The sequence below is a fragment of the Chlamydotis macqueenii genome, chromosome 6 (assembly GCF_036417535.1).
Source record: "Chlamydotis macqueenii isolate bChlMac1 chromosome 6, bChlMac1.mat, whole genome shotgun sequence".
Lineage (NCBI taxonomy): Eukaryota > Metazoa > Chordata > Aves > Otidiformes > Otididae > Chlamydotis > Chlamydotis macqueenii.
Window position 1 is genome coordinate 17,552,699 of NC_141561.1, and position 15,546 is coordinate 17,568,244.

At 62.6% G+C, this 15,546-nt stretch overlaps 3 protein-coding genes across 4 annotated transcripts; 1 reads left to right on the plus strand and 2 right to left on the minus strand.

Annotated features, from left to right (window-relative positions):
* Window positions 1-31: 31 nt before the first annotated feature.
* Window positions 32-2,838, plus strand: STK16 (serine/threonine kinase 16). Of its 2 annotated transcripts, none has more exons than XM_086750780.1 (7): window positions 32-363; window positions 1,150-1,369; window positions 1,450-1,583; window positions 1,664-1,784; window positions 1,865-1,960; window positions 2,029-2,150; window positions 2,243-2,838. In XM_086750780.1, exons 1-7 carry the CDS (start codon window positions 134-136, stop codon window positions 2,379-2,381), a joined length of 1,062 nt encoding a protein of 353 aa, XP_086606906.1. In that variant the 5' UTR covers window positions 32-133; the 3' UTR covers window positions 2,382-2,838. The 2 variants fall into 2 exon arrangements, with proteins under 2 accessions (XP_086606906.1, XP_086606907.1); XM_086750781.1 differs by lacking the exon at window positions 32-363 and adding an exon at window positions 429-514.
* Window positions 2,839-3,357: 519 nt separating this feature from the next.
* Window positions 3,358-7,699, minus strand: LOC104477669 (tubulin alpha-5 chain). Its single transcript, XM_086750441.1, has 4 exons — window positions 7,610-7,699; window positions 5,750-5,972; window positions 5,155-5,303; window positions 3,358-4,966 (listed from the first exon to the last, which is right to left on the minus strand). Exons 1-4 carry the CDS (start codon window positions 7,610-7,612, stop codon window positions 3,995-3,997), a joined length of 1,347 nt encoding a protein of 448 aa, XP_086606567.1. The 5' UTR covers window positions 7,613-7,699; the 3' UTR covers window positions 3,358-3,994.
* A 1,691-nt stretch (window positions 7,700-9,390) lies between these two features.
* LOC104473537 (tubulin alpha-5 chain) lies at window positions 9,391-13,323 on the minus strand. Its single transcript, XM_086750442.1, has 4 exons — window positions 13,240-13,323; window positions 10,905-11,127; window positions 10,616-10,764; window positions 9,391-10,442 (listed from the first exon to the last, which is right to left on the minus strand). Exons 1-4 carry the CDS (start codon window positions 13,240-13,242, stop codon window positions 9,471-9,473), a joined length of 1,347 nt encoding a protein of 448 aa, XP_086606568.1. The 5' UTR covers window positions 13,243-13,323; the 3' UTR covers window positions 9,391-9,470.
* Window positions 13,324-15,546: the final 2,223 nt, after the last annotated feature.

The window sequence follows — 15,546 nt, forward strand, 5'->3', positions numbered from 1 at the left end:
CGTCGGAAGGGATGGAAAACGTCCCTGGAGCGAGGGCCGGAGCCTGGTGACACAGCTGGTGACAGAGCAGTTGACAAGGGTGTCCGGGACATGCCCCAGGGCAGGGTGCGGGGCGGGGTGTGGGGGGGGGGTCATGCCCACGGGGACGAGCCCCGCGGGGGTGGCCTCGCCGTCTCTGTCCCCTGCCCGGAGGCTCGGTTCACCGGGACCGGCTCCGGGGCTGCCGCTACCACCGCTCGCAGCCGGGGAGACCGCGTCCCACCCCGGTCACAGTGCGCGGCGAGCCCGCAGCCCGCCCACCCGGCAGGAGGGAGCCCCGCAGCGGCCGCACGGGGGACCGGCACAGCTGCAGAGCCCCGCCCGGTGCGTGACGCGGCGGGTGACGCAATGGGTGACGCGCGGCGGCGGGCGATGACGCGGGGGGGGCGATGGGGCAGGCGCTGTGCGTCTGCTCCCGCGGCACCATCAGCCTGGGGGGCGTGCGGTACCTGCTGCTGCACCGGCTGGCAGAGGGGTGCGCGGGGGGCTGGGGCACGGGGTGGGTCGGGGGGGTCCACGGGCACGGGGGGGGTGCTTGGGCATAAGGGGTGCTGGGGCACGGGGGGATGCTCGGGCACGGGGGTGCTTGTGCGTGCGGGGGTGCTCGGGAGTGGGGGGGATGCTTGGGCACAGGGTGGGGATGCTGGGGCGTGGGGGTGCTTGTGCGTGCGGGGGATGCTCGCGCACGGGGGGAATGCTCGGGCATGGCGGGGGGGGATGCTCAGGCATAGCGGATGCTCAGGCGTCGGGGGATACGCTTGGGTGTGGGGGGGGATGCTAGGGCATGGCGGGGAGATGCTTGAGCACAGGGGGTGTTTGTGCATGGGGGAGAATTCTCGTGCTGGGCGGCAGGAGTCGGTCACAGCCAGGAGTGGGGGTGATTGGGACAGTGGGGCTGTTCCTGCAGAGGGAGTGTGCTTTGGGTGCCTGGCAGGTGCCCTCAGGGTGGGGGGGGCATGCCTCGGGGGGTTCCCATGGAGAGGGGTGCAGGCACCTGCTACTCTCTGCCCCCCTCTCTGGGGTGCTCATGGTTGAGGCTGGGCACAAGGCCCCGACGCGGATGCTGCAGCAGCGGGGCACCCAGCTCATGCCACGCTTGGCTCCTCTCAGGGGCTTCAGCTATGTGGACCTGGTGGAGGGGCTGCGGGATGGGCGCTTCTACGCCCTGAAACGCATCCTGTGCCACGACAAGGAGGACCGCCAGGCCGCCCTGCACGAGGTGGAGATGCACGGCCTCTTCGACCACCCCAACATCCTGCGCCTGGTGGCCCACTGCATGGTGGAGAAGGGCGCCAAGCATGAAGCCTGGCTGCTCCTGCCATACGTAAAGGTGAGGGGGGGCTCCCCCAGCTGCCCCCACCCCCTTGCTGCTGGGAGCGGCACTGGCAGCTGGCTGCTTGCATTTGCCAGGGGGGAACCCTCTGGAGAGAGGTAGAAGCACTGCGAGAGAAAGGGACCTTCATGCCAGAGCAGCGGATCCTCCTCATCCTCCATGGCATCTGCCGTGGGCTGCAAGCCATCCACAGCAAGGGCTACGCACACAGGTGGGGGGCTAGCAGCCCCAGTTGTGGAGGAGAGGTTGGCAGGGGGCTGAGTGGGCGCTTGGTGACATCCATCCCCACAGGGACCTCAAGCCCACCAACGTGCTGCTGGATGAGGACGACCGGCCTGTGCTGATGGACCTGGGCTCCATGAACCAAGCTCGCATTGAAGTCAACAGCTCTCGGGAGGCCATGGCTGTGCAGGTGGGTGCCCTGGGACATTGTCCCACTGGCCTGTCCCTGCCCTGAACCCTTCATCCCCGTTCTCACCCTCCTCTCTGCAGGACTGGGCTGCTCAACGCTGCACCATCTCCTACCGCGCCCCCGAGCTCTTCACGGTGCCGAGCCAGTGCGTCATAGATGAGCGCACAGATATCTGGGTAAGGATCCGGTCCCCTGGTCCCTAGCCCCCCGCCCCCGGGGCTGCCCTGACCCCACCATGCTCCAGTCCCTAGGCTGCGTGCTGTACTGCATGATGTTTGGGGAGGGCCCCTACGACGCCGTCTTCCAGAAGGGTGACAGCGTAGCTCTGGCAGTGCAGAACCCCATCACTGTGCCCCCCACGACCAGGTGAGGGGTTGGGGAGGGCAACTCTGCTCCCAGACAGTCCCCTGTGCTGCACACCATGCACACCCCCCCACCCCTTGCTGCCTTTTCTCCAGGTACTCGGCTGCCTTGCAGCGCCTGCTGTCCTCCATGATGACGCTGAACCCCCAGGAGCGACCCAGTATAGATGATGTCCTCCACCAGCTGGAGGGGCTGCTGCCAGCACCGGCGGGCCAGGACACCACGCAGATCTGAGCCCATCCCACCCCATGGTGGTGATGTGCCCCAAGGATGAGCCAGGGGAAAAGCAGCTGCCCTGCTCCTGTTGCAGAGGGGATTGCTGTGCTCCAGGGAGAGCTGCTGCTCTGTGCCGGAGGTGTGTTGGATTTGGAGTGTGCTGTGCCCTGGAAGCTGCTGCCCGGGACTTGCTGGGTGCCCCAGGACTGTGGACGTGTGACCAGCGGCTAAACACGGGGCCCTCATCGGCCACTGCCTCCCTGAGGGGTTGCAGAGGGGGATGCTGTGGGACCGCCCCTGGGTGATGGCAGCCGTGGCCCTGCAGCTCTGCGCCCCAAGAGGGGTCACTCCTGCCCGAGACAGAGCTGCGGTCCCGGTGCGGTGCTGCAGCAAGGCGGGGGGCCTGGCGCCCGCTCCGCCGCTGCTCTCGGCACCAGTGTTGCCTTGTGTTGGGAGTAAAAGATGTTCTCGTGGAGGTGTGGACGTGTCCCTGTCTGTGGGGAGGGGGTTCCACCGGGGGCACGAGGAGAGCAGGGCACGCTGTCTGGGTCGAGCAGCCAAGCCCTGCCAGAGGGGACGGGCAGCGGAGGACAGCCCCGGCAGGGCAGTGTGGCTGGAGCGTTAGCAATAAGCAGGGAAAGTTAATCCCTGGCCTCAGCGCGCTCCCAATGGGAGTTAAACACAAAGCTGGAGCTGGAGCCAGGCGCCGCTGCTCAGAGCCTCTGCGGCTGGGCACCGTGGGAAGGGGGCTCAGCACAGCGCAGGCAGGCAGACGGTGGTGGGGGTACAGGCAGAGCTTCTTGGCTGCCCAAGGTGGGTGTCCAGGCTGGGGAGATGCCAGAGCTTGGGGGAAAGGGGCAGCAGCCCTGCTCCCATGAGGGTGAGCAGAGCCAGGGGATGGCACAGTCACCCTTGGCTGGAGAGGCTCACTGGGACACACAGCCGTTCAGCTGCCCGCAGAGGGAGAGGTTAAAAAAAAGATGCAGACAAGCCGTTTCACAGGGAGCGTTCCCCTCCTTTAATCCTCTTGCCACCACACAGCAGAAAAGCAGCCACAGGGGTTCATGCCGCGCAGGATGCCCTTGGGGGTGCAGCCGCTGCACCGCAGAGCCAGGCATGCCTCTGTCCCGCACTGTGGCCACGGGGACAGGGGTGCCAGGCTGCTCCCACTGCTTCAACCGATCTCCTCAGGAACAAGCCCACCTACCCTCTGGCTGCGCTTGAGAAGTCCCAGCAGCTGCGGATTTTTTTCCCTGCTCAGCCTAAATCTGCTCCCCTGGGCTCCAGGACACAACACAGGGCCACGGGGCCATATACCTACCACATGAGGAAGCAGTACCCACCCCTGGCTGGAGCAGTGAGAGGGGTGGGATGTATGCCACAGTCCCAGGGAGTGGACTCAGGGGCTCTTACCTGCACGGGGAACAAGCCGGAGCTGGAGCAGAGCGCTGGGAGGAAGCATAGCAGCACCAGCAGCGGAGCTGAAGCACTCACCACACACCTGACCTGGCACGAAACCAATACAGCTGGGGGGCTACTGGGAGACACAGAGGCTCTGAAATGGTTTATTGCAAAGGGTTTCTGCAGGTAACACGGGGAAGGAGCATGGTCCTTTTTTGGCAGGGGCTTCTCTACTCCTCGCCCTCTTCTTCGTCCTCATAGGAGTCCAGGCCCACCTCCTCGTAATCCTTCTCCAGAGCAGCCATGTCTTCCCGTGCCTCCGAAAACTCCCCTTCCTCCATGCCCTCACCCACATACCAGTGCACGAAGGCTCGCTTGGCGTACATCAGGTCAAACTTGTGGTCCAGGCGGGCCCAGGCCTCGGCGATGGCTGTGGTGTTGCTCAGCATGCAGACGGCGCGCTGCACCTTGGCCAGGTCCCCTCCTGGCACCACCGTGGGTGGCTGGTAGTTGATGCCCACCTTGAAGCCCGTGGGGCACCAGTCCACAAACTGGATGCTGCGCTTGGTCTTGATGGTGGCGATGGCAGCGTTGACGTCCTTGGGCACCACATCCCCGCGGTACAGCAGGCAGCAGGCCATGTACTTGCCATGGCGAGGGTCACACTTCACCATCTGGTTGGCTGGCTCAAAGCAGGAGTTGGTGATCTCAGCCACTGACAGCTGCTCATGATAAGCCTTCTCTGCGGAGATGACAGGGGCGTAGGTGGCCAGGGGGAAGTGAATGCGAGGGTAGGGCACCAGGTTGGTCTGGAACTCGGTCAGGTCAACATTCAGGGCCCCATCAAACCGCAGCGACGCTGTGATGGATGAGACAATCTGGCTGATGAGGCGGTTGAGGTTGGTGTAGGTTGGGCGCTCGATGTCCAAGTTCCTGCGGCAGATGTCGTAGATGGCTTCATTGTCCACCATAAAGGCGCAGTCCGAGTGCTCTAGGGTGGTGTGGGTGGTGAGGATGGAGTTGTAGGGCTCCACCACGGCAGTGGAGACCTGTGGTGCAGGGTAAATGGAGAACTCCAGCTTGGACTTCTTGCCATAGTCAACGGAGAGCCGCTCCATCAACAGGGAGGTGAATCCGGAGCCAGTTCCTCCCCCAAAGCTGTGAAACACGAGGAATCCCTGCAATCCTGTGCACTGGTCAGCCTGGGGAGAGAGATGCATGAGATTACTCTGAGATGGATTTCCTTGTGAACATCTGACTGCTCAGAAGCCCTTCAAGACCTGGTCCATCCCTGCCATATGAGCTGCAGAGCCTCTCAGGGCACAACAGGGCTTTCTGGATGCTGGAGCCCTGCTCAAGGGGACATGTCCCCCTCTCTGCAGTCACCTACCAGCTTCCGGATCCTGTCCAGGACTTGGTCAATGATCTCTTTGCCGATGGTGTAGTGCCCGCGGGCATAATTGTTGGCAGCATCCTCCTTGCCGGTGATCAGCTGCTCAGGGTGGAAGAGCTGGCGGTAGATTCCAGCCCGAACCTCGTCTAGGAGAGAGCAGGGGAGGGTTGAGCCTGGCGCAGGCTGTAGGTTTGAGTGTGTTCGAGCACCCATCCCTTGCGCTCCTCCCAGCCCCGCCTGCAGAGAGTGCAGCCAAGGACCCACACGTCAGCAAGGCCACCACCGGCATCAGGTTTCTTTGGCAGATGGAGGTTGCTGCCACCTCCCTGCGCTTCTCCCACCCATCAGGAGCTGCCTGTCCCCGGCAGGAGCTGCCATGCCGGTTGGGCTGGTTTCTCTCCCTTGCACATGTGGTAGCAGAGACTACCAGCGCCGCTGCCTCTAGGACACTTCAGGAATAAAAGCTGGTGCTCAGGTTTGTGGCTTCTCCCCGGGCAAAGGAGAGCTCTCAGGTTGAACCCAGTACAAGATGCTGCCAGCAGACCACGAGCACCAGCGTTGCAGCCAGGGCTGTGCAGACTCCAGCACTCACCGATCACAGTGGGCTCCAGGTCCACGAAGATAGCCCGCGGGACATGTTTCCCAGCCCCGGTCTCACAGAAGAAGGTGGTGAAGGAGTCGTCCCCTCCACCGATGGTTTTGTCGCTGGGCATCTGCCCATCAGGCTGGATGCCGTGCTCCAGGCAGTACAGCTCCCAGCAGGTGTTGCCCATCTGGACGCCGGCCTGGCCGACGTGGACTGAGATGCACTCGCGCTGGGGAGGGGGAGGCAGGGTCAGACCCCGGCACGGCTCTGCCCAATCCACCCCAGGGAGGGCTCTGCCTGGTGCCAGTGCCCCACGGCCAGCCGCACAGGACCTGCCCCACCAGCAGCCCCAAGGTGCCCGTTTTCCTTTGGGTGACCTCCCACACAACCCCGAGGGTCTCCACACAGCTTTCATCGCCCTCAGCCATGCACTGGCACCATGCAGGCTCCGGAGCCATTCCTGGCATCCCTCCCGCTCAACCCACTCTGGAAGCCACCAGCCCCATGGACGCTGGCTGGGGCTGTCCTCCAGCAGCGTGGGGAGCAGAGCCTGGCCCAGCTTCCCCCGACCCAGCCACCCTGTCAGGCTCCCCGGCAGCCTTGACACCTTCCCCATGCCACGGCAGCCTGATGAGGTCCTGAGCTGGCACGGGTACATACTTCAACCATGAGGTGCAGCCAACACCGGGGAACCCCCCACCCACCTGCTGCTCTGGACCCAGGCAAGCAGTCAGCCTTCTGGGGCAAGGGGTCTGTGGGATGTGGGGGGCAGCCAGCGGAGGGCTGGCAGTGAAGCCCAGCACTCTCTGAGGCAGCGTAGAGACTCCCTGGGCTACGCAGCCCCAGCCCCATGCTGCAAAACCCCCATAAGTGCTGGGGAGTGGGCTCCGAGCTGGAGATGTGCTTCCTGCACTCCCGTCCTGCAGGTGCAGGCCTGCTTTGCCACCCCTGGCATCCCTGCTGTGCCAGCCCCGGCATCCTTGGTCCCTATCCCGGCACTCCTCCTCCTCCAGCCTCGGCATCCTTGGTCCCTACCTCTGGTACCCCTCCTCTCCTACCCCCAGCATCCCCGCTCTCCCCCCGGGGCAGGACACCACAACTCAAGCCTGAGGGTCCCGGGGCTTCTTGCTCCCGTGTTCCCCGACCGCGGAGCGCTCTAAGCCGTTCCAGCGACGGGGTGGGGGGGCACAAGGACCCCTCCGGGAGGATGTGGCAGGCTCAGCCGGCCAGGAGGAAGGGCCGCCCGGGGCAGGGTCCCCGGTAGAGCCTGGTCAGGACCACGGCGGGCGGGGCGCTGCGCTGCGCCTCCTGGCACGGCCCCGTCCCCTTACCGAGCCGCTAAATATAGTCCCGGCCCCCGGCGAGGGCAGCGGCGGTTGCCCGGTTTGGACAGGGGCTCCGGCCCGCTCCGCCGCTGCCAGACCACCCCGGGACAGGACGGATGGGACCCCCGTGCCCGCTCCCCGCCGCCAGCCCCGACGGGGCACCCGCTGCCCCGGGGTGCGGTGAGGGGGGCCCGACGAGCGCCCAGCTCCGGTCTCCGGTACCCGGCTGGCGCCTCCGCCCCCGACAGCTGTCCCCGTCCGTCCGCGGGCACCGTTCCCCGCCGGAGGGGTCACCCCCGCCCACCATTCCCAACGCACCCCTCCTGCGGAGGCGGGGGGTACGGACCCAGGCGCCCCGGGTCCGGTGACGACGGGGGGGGGTAAGAAGCAGCGGGGGGGCACGGCTGCCCCCGGGCAGGGGCCGGTGGGGCTGCCCAAGGTCACGGAGGGGGCGCGGAGCGGCGGCTCCGCCGTGCCCGGCATTGCTGTGCGGGGTGGGGGGGTGCCGGGCCCCCTCCCCGCCGCACCGCCCCGCACTCACCATGCTGCGGCTGGGGGTCCGGGCTCTCCCGGCGGCACGGTGCGACGGGGCTCTGCGCGGAGCTGCGGCGGCTGCTGCAATCCCCTCCGCAGCGCCCTCTTATAGGTGGGAGGGGCTTGCTGTCGCTACGCCCCCTTCATTTGGGTACATTTGCATACGAGGCGGGAGGGCCCGCTCCGGAGGGCAGACGGAATTTGCGTGGGTCCCTTCTCGGCCGCGGAGGGACCCCGAGGGTGCAAGGGGTGCTCTCCTTTTTCTGCTGGGAGGGAAAACGGGGGCATCCGGCCAGGCTGCAAGCAGGAGGTCTGGGCTCCAGCCCTCAGGGGGCACAGAGGGTGCTCAGCCGCCAGGATGGGGGGCACGAGCAGGTACCGCAGCCCCTACCCTGCTCTGCCACCAGCCACCCCGCACTGCAGCCCCCCTGGGATTTAGGGACACCCCGAGGCCACCCAGGAGAAAAGAAGAGAAACGTGTTGGAGATACACATCAGGCTCTGGAGCCCAGTGTACCCCCAGACCTCCCTTTGCCACCTCAGCGATTTTGGAACCCCCAGGCCAAGGGCCGACCTTCCCTTGCGGTGGGGACAGGCAGGCAATGCCGCACTGCTCCGTGAGACTGTAGATCAGCATGGCAAACCTGGGCTGGGGGGCTGGCCCAGCTGCTAAAAAAAAAACAAACCAGTCATTGCAGCCCGTTTGCTGTTATGCCCAGAGAAGCCTCTCTACCTGCTGAGGCTGGGGCTGGTCCTGCTGCTGAGGATGTGTGGGCTACCGGCTGGAGGCAAAGCAGAACCCAGCGCCCCAGCCTTGCACGCTGCCTGCGGCAAGGAGAGGGCTCTGTCCTTGCTGCCAGGGCTTGGGGTCACATGGGAATGTGGGCTCTGCCATGAGCACGCCAGGAGAAACTGCTGTGTCCCTCTGCAGAGGGGTCCAGAGCAGAGATGCAGGATAATCTCCAAGAAAAAAGGAACAGGAGGGTCAGGTCTCCCTGAAGACACAGGGTGAAGGCATCTCTGCAGTGGGACCAGAGCAGTGCCCAGTGTGAGGGGCAGCAACTCCTGCCCTGGTGCAGCCACAGGCACCGCTCAGTCTGAGCCCAGGGCTCTGGTCACGGGCACGGGGAGCAGCGCCAGGAGCCCTGCGCAGTGGGACGAGTGCCTGGCCACGCTCCAGGAACTGGTGCAGCTGGGTGCTGGCTCACACTTTCCCCTCCAGCTGACGCGGGTGCATGACGGGAGGAGGAGGGCAGGGGAGGACAGCCCCTGTGAGTCAATACAGCTGGAGCATTAGTGGAAAGCAGGGAGAATTAATCTCTGGACCCGGCGTGCTGGATAATGGGTAACAGAAATCTCCAGTTTGCAGCTCAGGCCAGGAGCTGGTGTTTGGAATCCTGATTGCCGAGCAGGGCAGGGAGAGGGCTTAGCACAGGGATGACGAAGAAGATGAGCTGGGGCAGGCAGCATGGGGCCAGGTGCCCCAGGGGGGTGGCAGACCACTGGCAGGGCAGGCGTGAAGTGGGCAGAGGCGCTCACAGACAGAGGACCTCCCATCACATCCTCCAGATCCCTCTGATGGACGTGCTTGGGCACTTTGCCAGAGCATACTGCCTGTCCTGGCCATATCCCCCCGGCACAGGGCTCTTACCTGCACGGGGAACAAGCCGGAGCTGGAGCAGAGCGCTGGGAGGAAGCATAGCAGCACCAGCAGCAGAGCTGAAGCACTCACCACACACCTGACCTGGCACGAAACCAATACAGCTGGGGGGCTACTGGGAGACACAGAGGCTCTGAAATGGTTTATTGCAAAGGGTTTCTGCAGGTAACACGGGGAAGGAGCATGGTCCTTTTTTGGCAGGGGCTTCTCTACTCCTCGCCCTCTTCTTCGTCCTCGTAGGAGTCCAGGCCCACCTCCTCGTAATCCTTCTCCAGAGCAGCCATGTCTTCCCGTGCCTCCGAAAACTCCCCTTCCTCCATGCCCTCACCCACATACCAGTGCACGAAGGCTCGCTTGGCGTACATCAGGTCAAACTTGTGGTCCAGGCGGGCCCAGGCCTCGGCGATGGCTGTGGTGTTGCTCAGCATGCAGACGGCGCGCTGCACCTTGGCCAGGTCCCCTCCTGGCACCACCGTGGGTGGCTGGTAGTTGATGCCCACCTTGAAGCCCGTGGGGCACCAGTCCACAAACTGGATGCTGCGCTTGGTCTTGATGGTGGCGATGGCAGCGTTGACGTCCTTGGGCACCACATCCCCGCGGTACAGCAGGCAGCAGGCCATGTACTTGCCATGGCGAGGGTCACACTTCACCATCTGGTTGGCTGGCTCAAAGCAGGAGTTGGTGATCTCAGCCACTGACAGCTGCTCATGATAAGCTCTCTCAGCTGAAACCACAGGGGCATAGGTGGCCAGGGGGAAGTGGATGCGAGGGTAGGGCACCAGGTTGGTCTGGAACTCGGTCAGGTCAACATTCAGGGCCCCATCAAATCGCAGTGATGCTGTGATGGAGGAAACAACCTGGCTGATGAGGCGGTTGAGGTTGGTGTAGGTTGGGCGCTCGATGTCCAGGTTCCTGCGGCAGATGTCATAGATGGCTTCATTGTCCACCATAAAGGCGCAGTCCGAATGCTCCAGTGTGCTGTGTGTAGTGAGGATGGAGTTGTAGGGCTCCACCACGGCAGTGGAGACCTGTGGTGCAGGGTAAATGGAGAACTCCAGCTTGGACTTCTTGCCGTAGTCAACGGAGAGTCGCTCCATCAACAGGGAGGTGAATCCGGAGCCAGTTCCACCTCCGAAACTACGAAACACGAGGAATCCCTGCAATCCTGTGCACTGGTCAGCCTGTGGAGAGAGTCAAGTAAGATTCCTCTGAGCACTGACTTTGCTGGAGGGAAATTTCAGACTTCTGCTTAGGTGGCTACAGATCCCTCCCAGGTTTACCCCATGCTCCTACCCCCAGGTGAACGCTGGAGCCCAGCACAAGGGAACACATGCCCCTCTCTGCGGTCACCTACCAGCTTCCGGATTCTGTCCAGCACTTGATCGATGATCTCTTTGCCGATGGTGTAATGCCCACGGGCATAGTTGTTGGCAGCATCCTCCTTGCCAGTGATCATCTGCTCAGGGTGGAAGAGCTGGCGGTAGACTCCTCCCCGTACCTCATCTAGGAGAGGTTAACACAATGTCAGAGATTGTCTAACTGGCCCAGAGGAAAGGTGGCAGGAGCCACCCTAGGGACTGCCCTGCAGCGGTTTCTTCCCAGAGACAGTGACCGCTGTTGCTGCCCAACTGAGGTGCACTCACCGATCACAGTGGGCTCCAGGTCCACGAAGATGGCCCGCGGGACGTGCTTCCCAGCCCCGGTCTCGCAGAAGAAGGTGGTGAAGGAGTCATCCCCTCCACCGATGGTTTTGTCGCTGGGCATCTGCCCGTCGGGCTGGATGCCGTGCTCCAGGCAGTACAGCTCCCAGCAGGTGTTGCCCATCTGGACGCCGGCCTGGCCGACATGGACTGAGATGCACTCGCGCTGGGGAGGGGGAGGCAGGGTCAGATCCCAGCCGGGACCACAAACGCAATCGCTGCAGCTCAGGCCCTCGTCAGCTTGCGCAACCCACGCTGCCCCACAGGCTGGCTGCCTTGTGTTCATTGCCACCTGCTGCCCTCTGCCAAATCTGCTGCTCTGCCTCCCATCATGGCACTGCTCGGCTCAGGGAGATGGAGACCCGATGTCTGGAGCCAGAGACACCAGGCCAGCGCGTTCCATGGACTCCCCCCACCCACAGTCCTGGGAAGCTCCCCCCAGTGAGCATCGTCTCCGTTGCCCAAACACCCACTTGGCTTGAAGGCTGGAGCTCTGCAGCAGCTGCTGCAGCCCCAGTTGCTACCTCAACAACAGGGCTGCGAGCTGAGGTGACAGAGCATCACTTGGGTGCTGGGAGCTGAGGAGCTGACAGCACTGAGGATGGGTGCCCAACAAGGGGAGAGGATTCGCAACAGTGAACAGTTACCGTGCTCTGAGGCTCAGCTTCCCTAAATTAGCTCTGGAGGAGGAGGAAGCCTTAGCTGCACTTCTTAACTGAATTGAAGGGCTGAGGTGGGAGGGTCCCCTAGCACAGGGCTTCAAGGGCAGCTCAGGTCCCTCAGGGTAAGCAAGGCTGAGGTGGGCTCTGCAGCCTCGCTCCCTCCAGGTGAGGCATCCCAGAGGCTGCAGCCCTTTCGACAAGAGCCAAAATATTCACCCCCTCAGCCCTGCTGTTGCCAAGGACTTGGATGCGTCATCAGGCACAACCAAGGCAGAGGAGCATCCAAACCAAACCGGATTTCCATAGCCATGTGTGCCCCGCTGTGAGTCAGCTGGCAGGAAGCCGGTGGAGCCAGCCATTTTGCGCTCTGGAGGGCGGCAGCCACTGCCCTCCGAGGAAGTTGCGCAGGTCGCAGCAAGTCCTGGCTCTCCACATTTAGGGCGCTTTTGGTGCTGCATTTCAGAGGCAGCAGTGACAGTGAGGGATGACAGAAAAATAAGCCCTTGATACCCATGGTGAGAGCCAGCATTGTCTCCCCACCTTTCCCAAAGCTGAGGTGCAAGGAGCAGCAAAGCAACACCCCCATTATCCCTCCCAGAAGGTCCATAAAGGTTTTGTAACCCAAAGAGCCAATGGTAAGTCCTGAGGAAGCTCCAGGTTCCTCAGCAGAAAGGCACAGCAAACACCAACGCAGCTGCAAGCACCTCTGGATGGTCACAAGAAAGACAAGAGGAGAAAGGACCCCTCCCCGGCCCAGGACCTTGCGAATCAGAGCTGGGGGCAGAGGGTTACGCCGATCACCGCACTTTATCCCACCAACATGCAGCACCCAGGACCAGCTTGGTGGGACCCAGCGCTGGCAGGCTGGGCAGAGGCGCGGGAGCAGCAGCGCCAGGCAGAGCCCAGCAGACTCAGCCTTCTTCACAGCAAGGCCTGGCTCAGGAGGGGTAGGGAGTGCAGGCAGGGGCAGCGGGCAGGGTGCCTGGGCACACTGGGACTGGGACGCTCTCCAGAGCGGACAGAGAGCTCCGGAGCCAGAGCTGAGGGCAGGACCACGGCTGCAGGGCAGCCCGAGGGCTCACCCACAGTGATGCCCACCCGCACCCACGGTGCGGGGCAGTGGGCGAAGCTGCATCTTGCTCCCGGGGCTCAGCAGCAGGCGCACGACCTGGGGGCCCTGGCAGATTGGGAGCAAGCCCAGCAGCCAGAGATGTTACCGCGGGAGGTGGGCAGGAACCGTCGCTACGAAAAGGCAGAGAGGGTGACAGGAAAGGTAAGGGTGACAGGAGAGGTGAGAGTCGGTGGGGTTTGGCTAGTGGCCTCCTTGCCCCGGACTCAGGAGCTAGAAGCTCACACCGGCGCAGGGGGATGCTCAAAAGGGGGAGGCTGCCGGGTGCGGGGGTGGGGGGAGCAGCTCCGAAAAGGCTGCAGCCCGGCAGAGGTGGGGCGGGCACAGCCGGTACCCCCGCCCACAGCTGCGGGGGTCGCAGGGAGCCCACCCCTGAGAAGCTCCCGGGTCGCAACATGCTCCGAGGAAGGGTCCCGTTGGGCCTTCCCCCCCTGCCGGGAGCAGCCGCGGGACCGGAGGGAGGGGGCGGCCCGGGACCGGCACTCACCATGACGCCGCCGCCGCCGGTCCTGCCTCTCCCCGGGCTGCCGCAGCTCCGCACCGCCGGGCCGGCTGCCCCGCCGCCGCCTTATACCGGGGGCGGCACCGACGTTGCGGGACGGGCCGCCCCTTCCCCAGACGGTTCCCTGCGTTTGCATAAATTAGCGTGCGTGCTAATTTATTGCGCATATGCGCAGGCATTTGCATGGATGCGGCTGTGCCGCCCGAGTGCATCGGCGGGGACACCGGGGAGCAGCATCCCACCCCCCCAGCCCCCCCGCTTCCTGCCTCGCAGGGGCCCCGGGAGACCCATGGGTCCCGTCGAGGGAAGGGCAGGGGGGCATAAGGGTTGGTTGTGCTACACTTGCTGGTCTTGGCAGAGGGTTACACTGAGGGGCAGGGACGGCACCTTCTTGCTGGGTGTCCCGGTGGTGCAAGGCACCATGCAGGCGTTCGCCAAGTCAGATTTCGGGAAGTGAGGGGGGAAAGTCAGCAGAGAACCTGGCTCAGGTCTTCCCTCCTGCTGGGTGGAGGTGCTGGTGTGATCCCCCCCGGGCAAGCTCAGATCTGGGTCTCTGCCAGCCATCCCAGGCCTTGGAGGAACACCGAGGAGAATTCCTGAAGAAAATGCAGGAATCCTCTGAGGAAACACCTCAGAGGCGAGCACAAACTTTCCTGGCCTTTTTGGAGATCAGACAGGAAAAAGCAGAAAAACTCTGTCCTGTCCTTCGCCCCTCAAGGACAGGTATGACCCAGGGCCGTGTCTGAAATCCTCCCTGCAGATGGACTCCTCCAGCCTGGCTCTGCGTTACCTCTGTGATTGCTATCTGATTTCACAAAGCTCTATGAAATGACCGGTGAGGGGATGGGGAGAGCTTGGAGCACCTCAAAAGCAGGTTTTCGGAGTCTCTTTGCGCTGACTTCACTGAGACCTGTCTTTCCTACAGTGAATAACATGTCCATCCTTTCCTCCCTGCCTCCAAAATGCTTGCCGCACCCACAGCCAGGCAGAACCAACCCTGCCTCTGCCTGAGCCCTCCGACTTAATGAGTTTTCACTGAAAGGCGCTGTCATCTCTCAGCTCCCTCTGAAAGTTGAAAGCTGGACCTAAATTATCCACCCACAATGGCCTTTTTCTGTGCTTGAGTCACCTGGAAAGTGTCACCTTCACTGATGAAGACGTGTAAAGTGACTGAAAGCAGCGGTACCGCTGTGAAGCCTGTGCCGGTGTCTAAGCAACACATTTTGAGACCGGCAGAAATGGCTGAGCCATGCAATCAGAATGGGTTTAATCAAGGCAGTGGGAAAAGGTTTTTTCCACAGCGATGCCTCAGGTTGTGAGGGCTGCTGAACCTGGACAGGATGCTGTGGCGACTGGATAACTCTGGAAATGCCTGAACTGCTCCCCATGGTATAAATGTCCTTTGAGCGACCTCAGAGATCACTAGATAACACAGACCATGCTGATGCAGACAGTCCACAAGAGTGAGAGAGTAATTGGTAGCACTGAGGCATCAAAATTTGAGCCCCAGAAGTTAATTGGTGTGAAAAGGAGTGATGGAATCATCTTTCCTTACGAAAATCTTTGCCAAGGTTCTAGCTGAAATGGATGCTGGATGCCAAGGCCTCACTTCTGACTGGGTGTCTCCTAGCACCCTCCTTACTTCCACGGTGTCGATTCATTCTGGGGCATTTGTAGCACGGACAGTTTGCAGCAGTGGCTGGGAGCAAAAGCGCCGGAGCCAGGCAGCGAGCGGCCTTTTGGGTGGCCACACAAGGCTTGCATGGTTCACTCAACTTTGGAAGGTTTGTATGACAATCTCGTGGCACCTCAGGGTGTAAAATGATGTGTGATACTTGTCCAAGAGATGCCTGGATCTGTTTTTATACCATTCTGGTAGGGAGTTGAGGGTGACACGTCCCTGATTCGTCATCGCTGCAAACACACGCTCACAGTGAAAACAGCCATGCAGACGCTGTTACGCGGAACAAGCAGGGCAGCAACACTGATAAGCTGTGAGCCATTCGGAGCTACGCATCTCCACGTACCTCTGATCCGAAAAGCCCTAACAGATGTCTAAGCTTTTCTGAAATGCTTAAGAACAGCTGGCTAAATCCAGGGAGCACCAATGAGCTGTGTGCCGTCACTGCCTAACAGCAGCCTGCCAGATGTTGGTAGCAGCAGCCCGCAAGCACACAGAGGAGCCTGAGCTCACCCTGGCTGGAAGAAAATTCGTCCTGACGCAGCCCCTCTCTCACAGAGATGTTACCCACCTCTCTATGGAGACCCAGCAAATGCTTTCAGACCACATCA

Coding starts and splice junctions, on each gene's coding strand:
- STK16 (XM_086750780.1), top strand. CDS start 134: ATGCCCACGGGGACGAGCCCCGCGGGGGTGGCCTCGCCGTCTCTGTCC. Junction 1,584..1,663: donor AGCAAGGGCTACGCACACAG/GTGGGGGGCTAG, acceptor CCATCCCCACAG/GGACCTCAAGCCCACCAACG. Junction 2,151..2,242: donor ACTGTGCCCCCCACGACCAG/GTGAGGGGTTGG, acceptor CCTTTTCTCCAG/GTACTCGGCTGCCTTGCAGC.
- LOC104477669 (XM_086750441.1), bottom strand. Junction 5,304..5,749: donor CCTGGAGCCCACTGTGATCG/GTGAGTGCTGGA, acceptor GCTCTCTCCTAG/ACGAGGTTCGGGCTGGAATC. Junction 4,967..5,154: donor TGGACAGGATCCGGAAGCTG/GTAGGTGACTGC, acceptor CTCTCTCCCCAG/GCTGACCAGTGCACAGGATT.
- LOC104473537 (XM_086750442.1), bottom strand. Junction 10,765..10,904: donor CCTGGAGCCCACTGTGATCG/GTGAGTGCACCT, acceptor AACCTCTCCTAG/ATGAGGTACGGGGAGGAGTC. Junction 10,443..10,615: donor TGGACAGAATCCGGAAGCTG/GTAGGTGACCGC, acceptor CTCTCTCCACAG/GCTGACCAGTGCACAGGATT.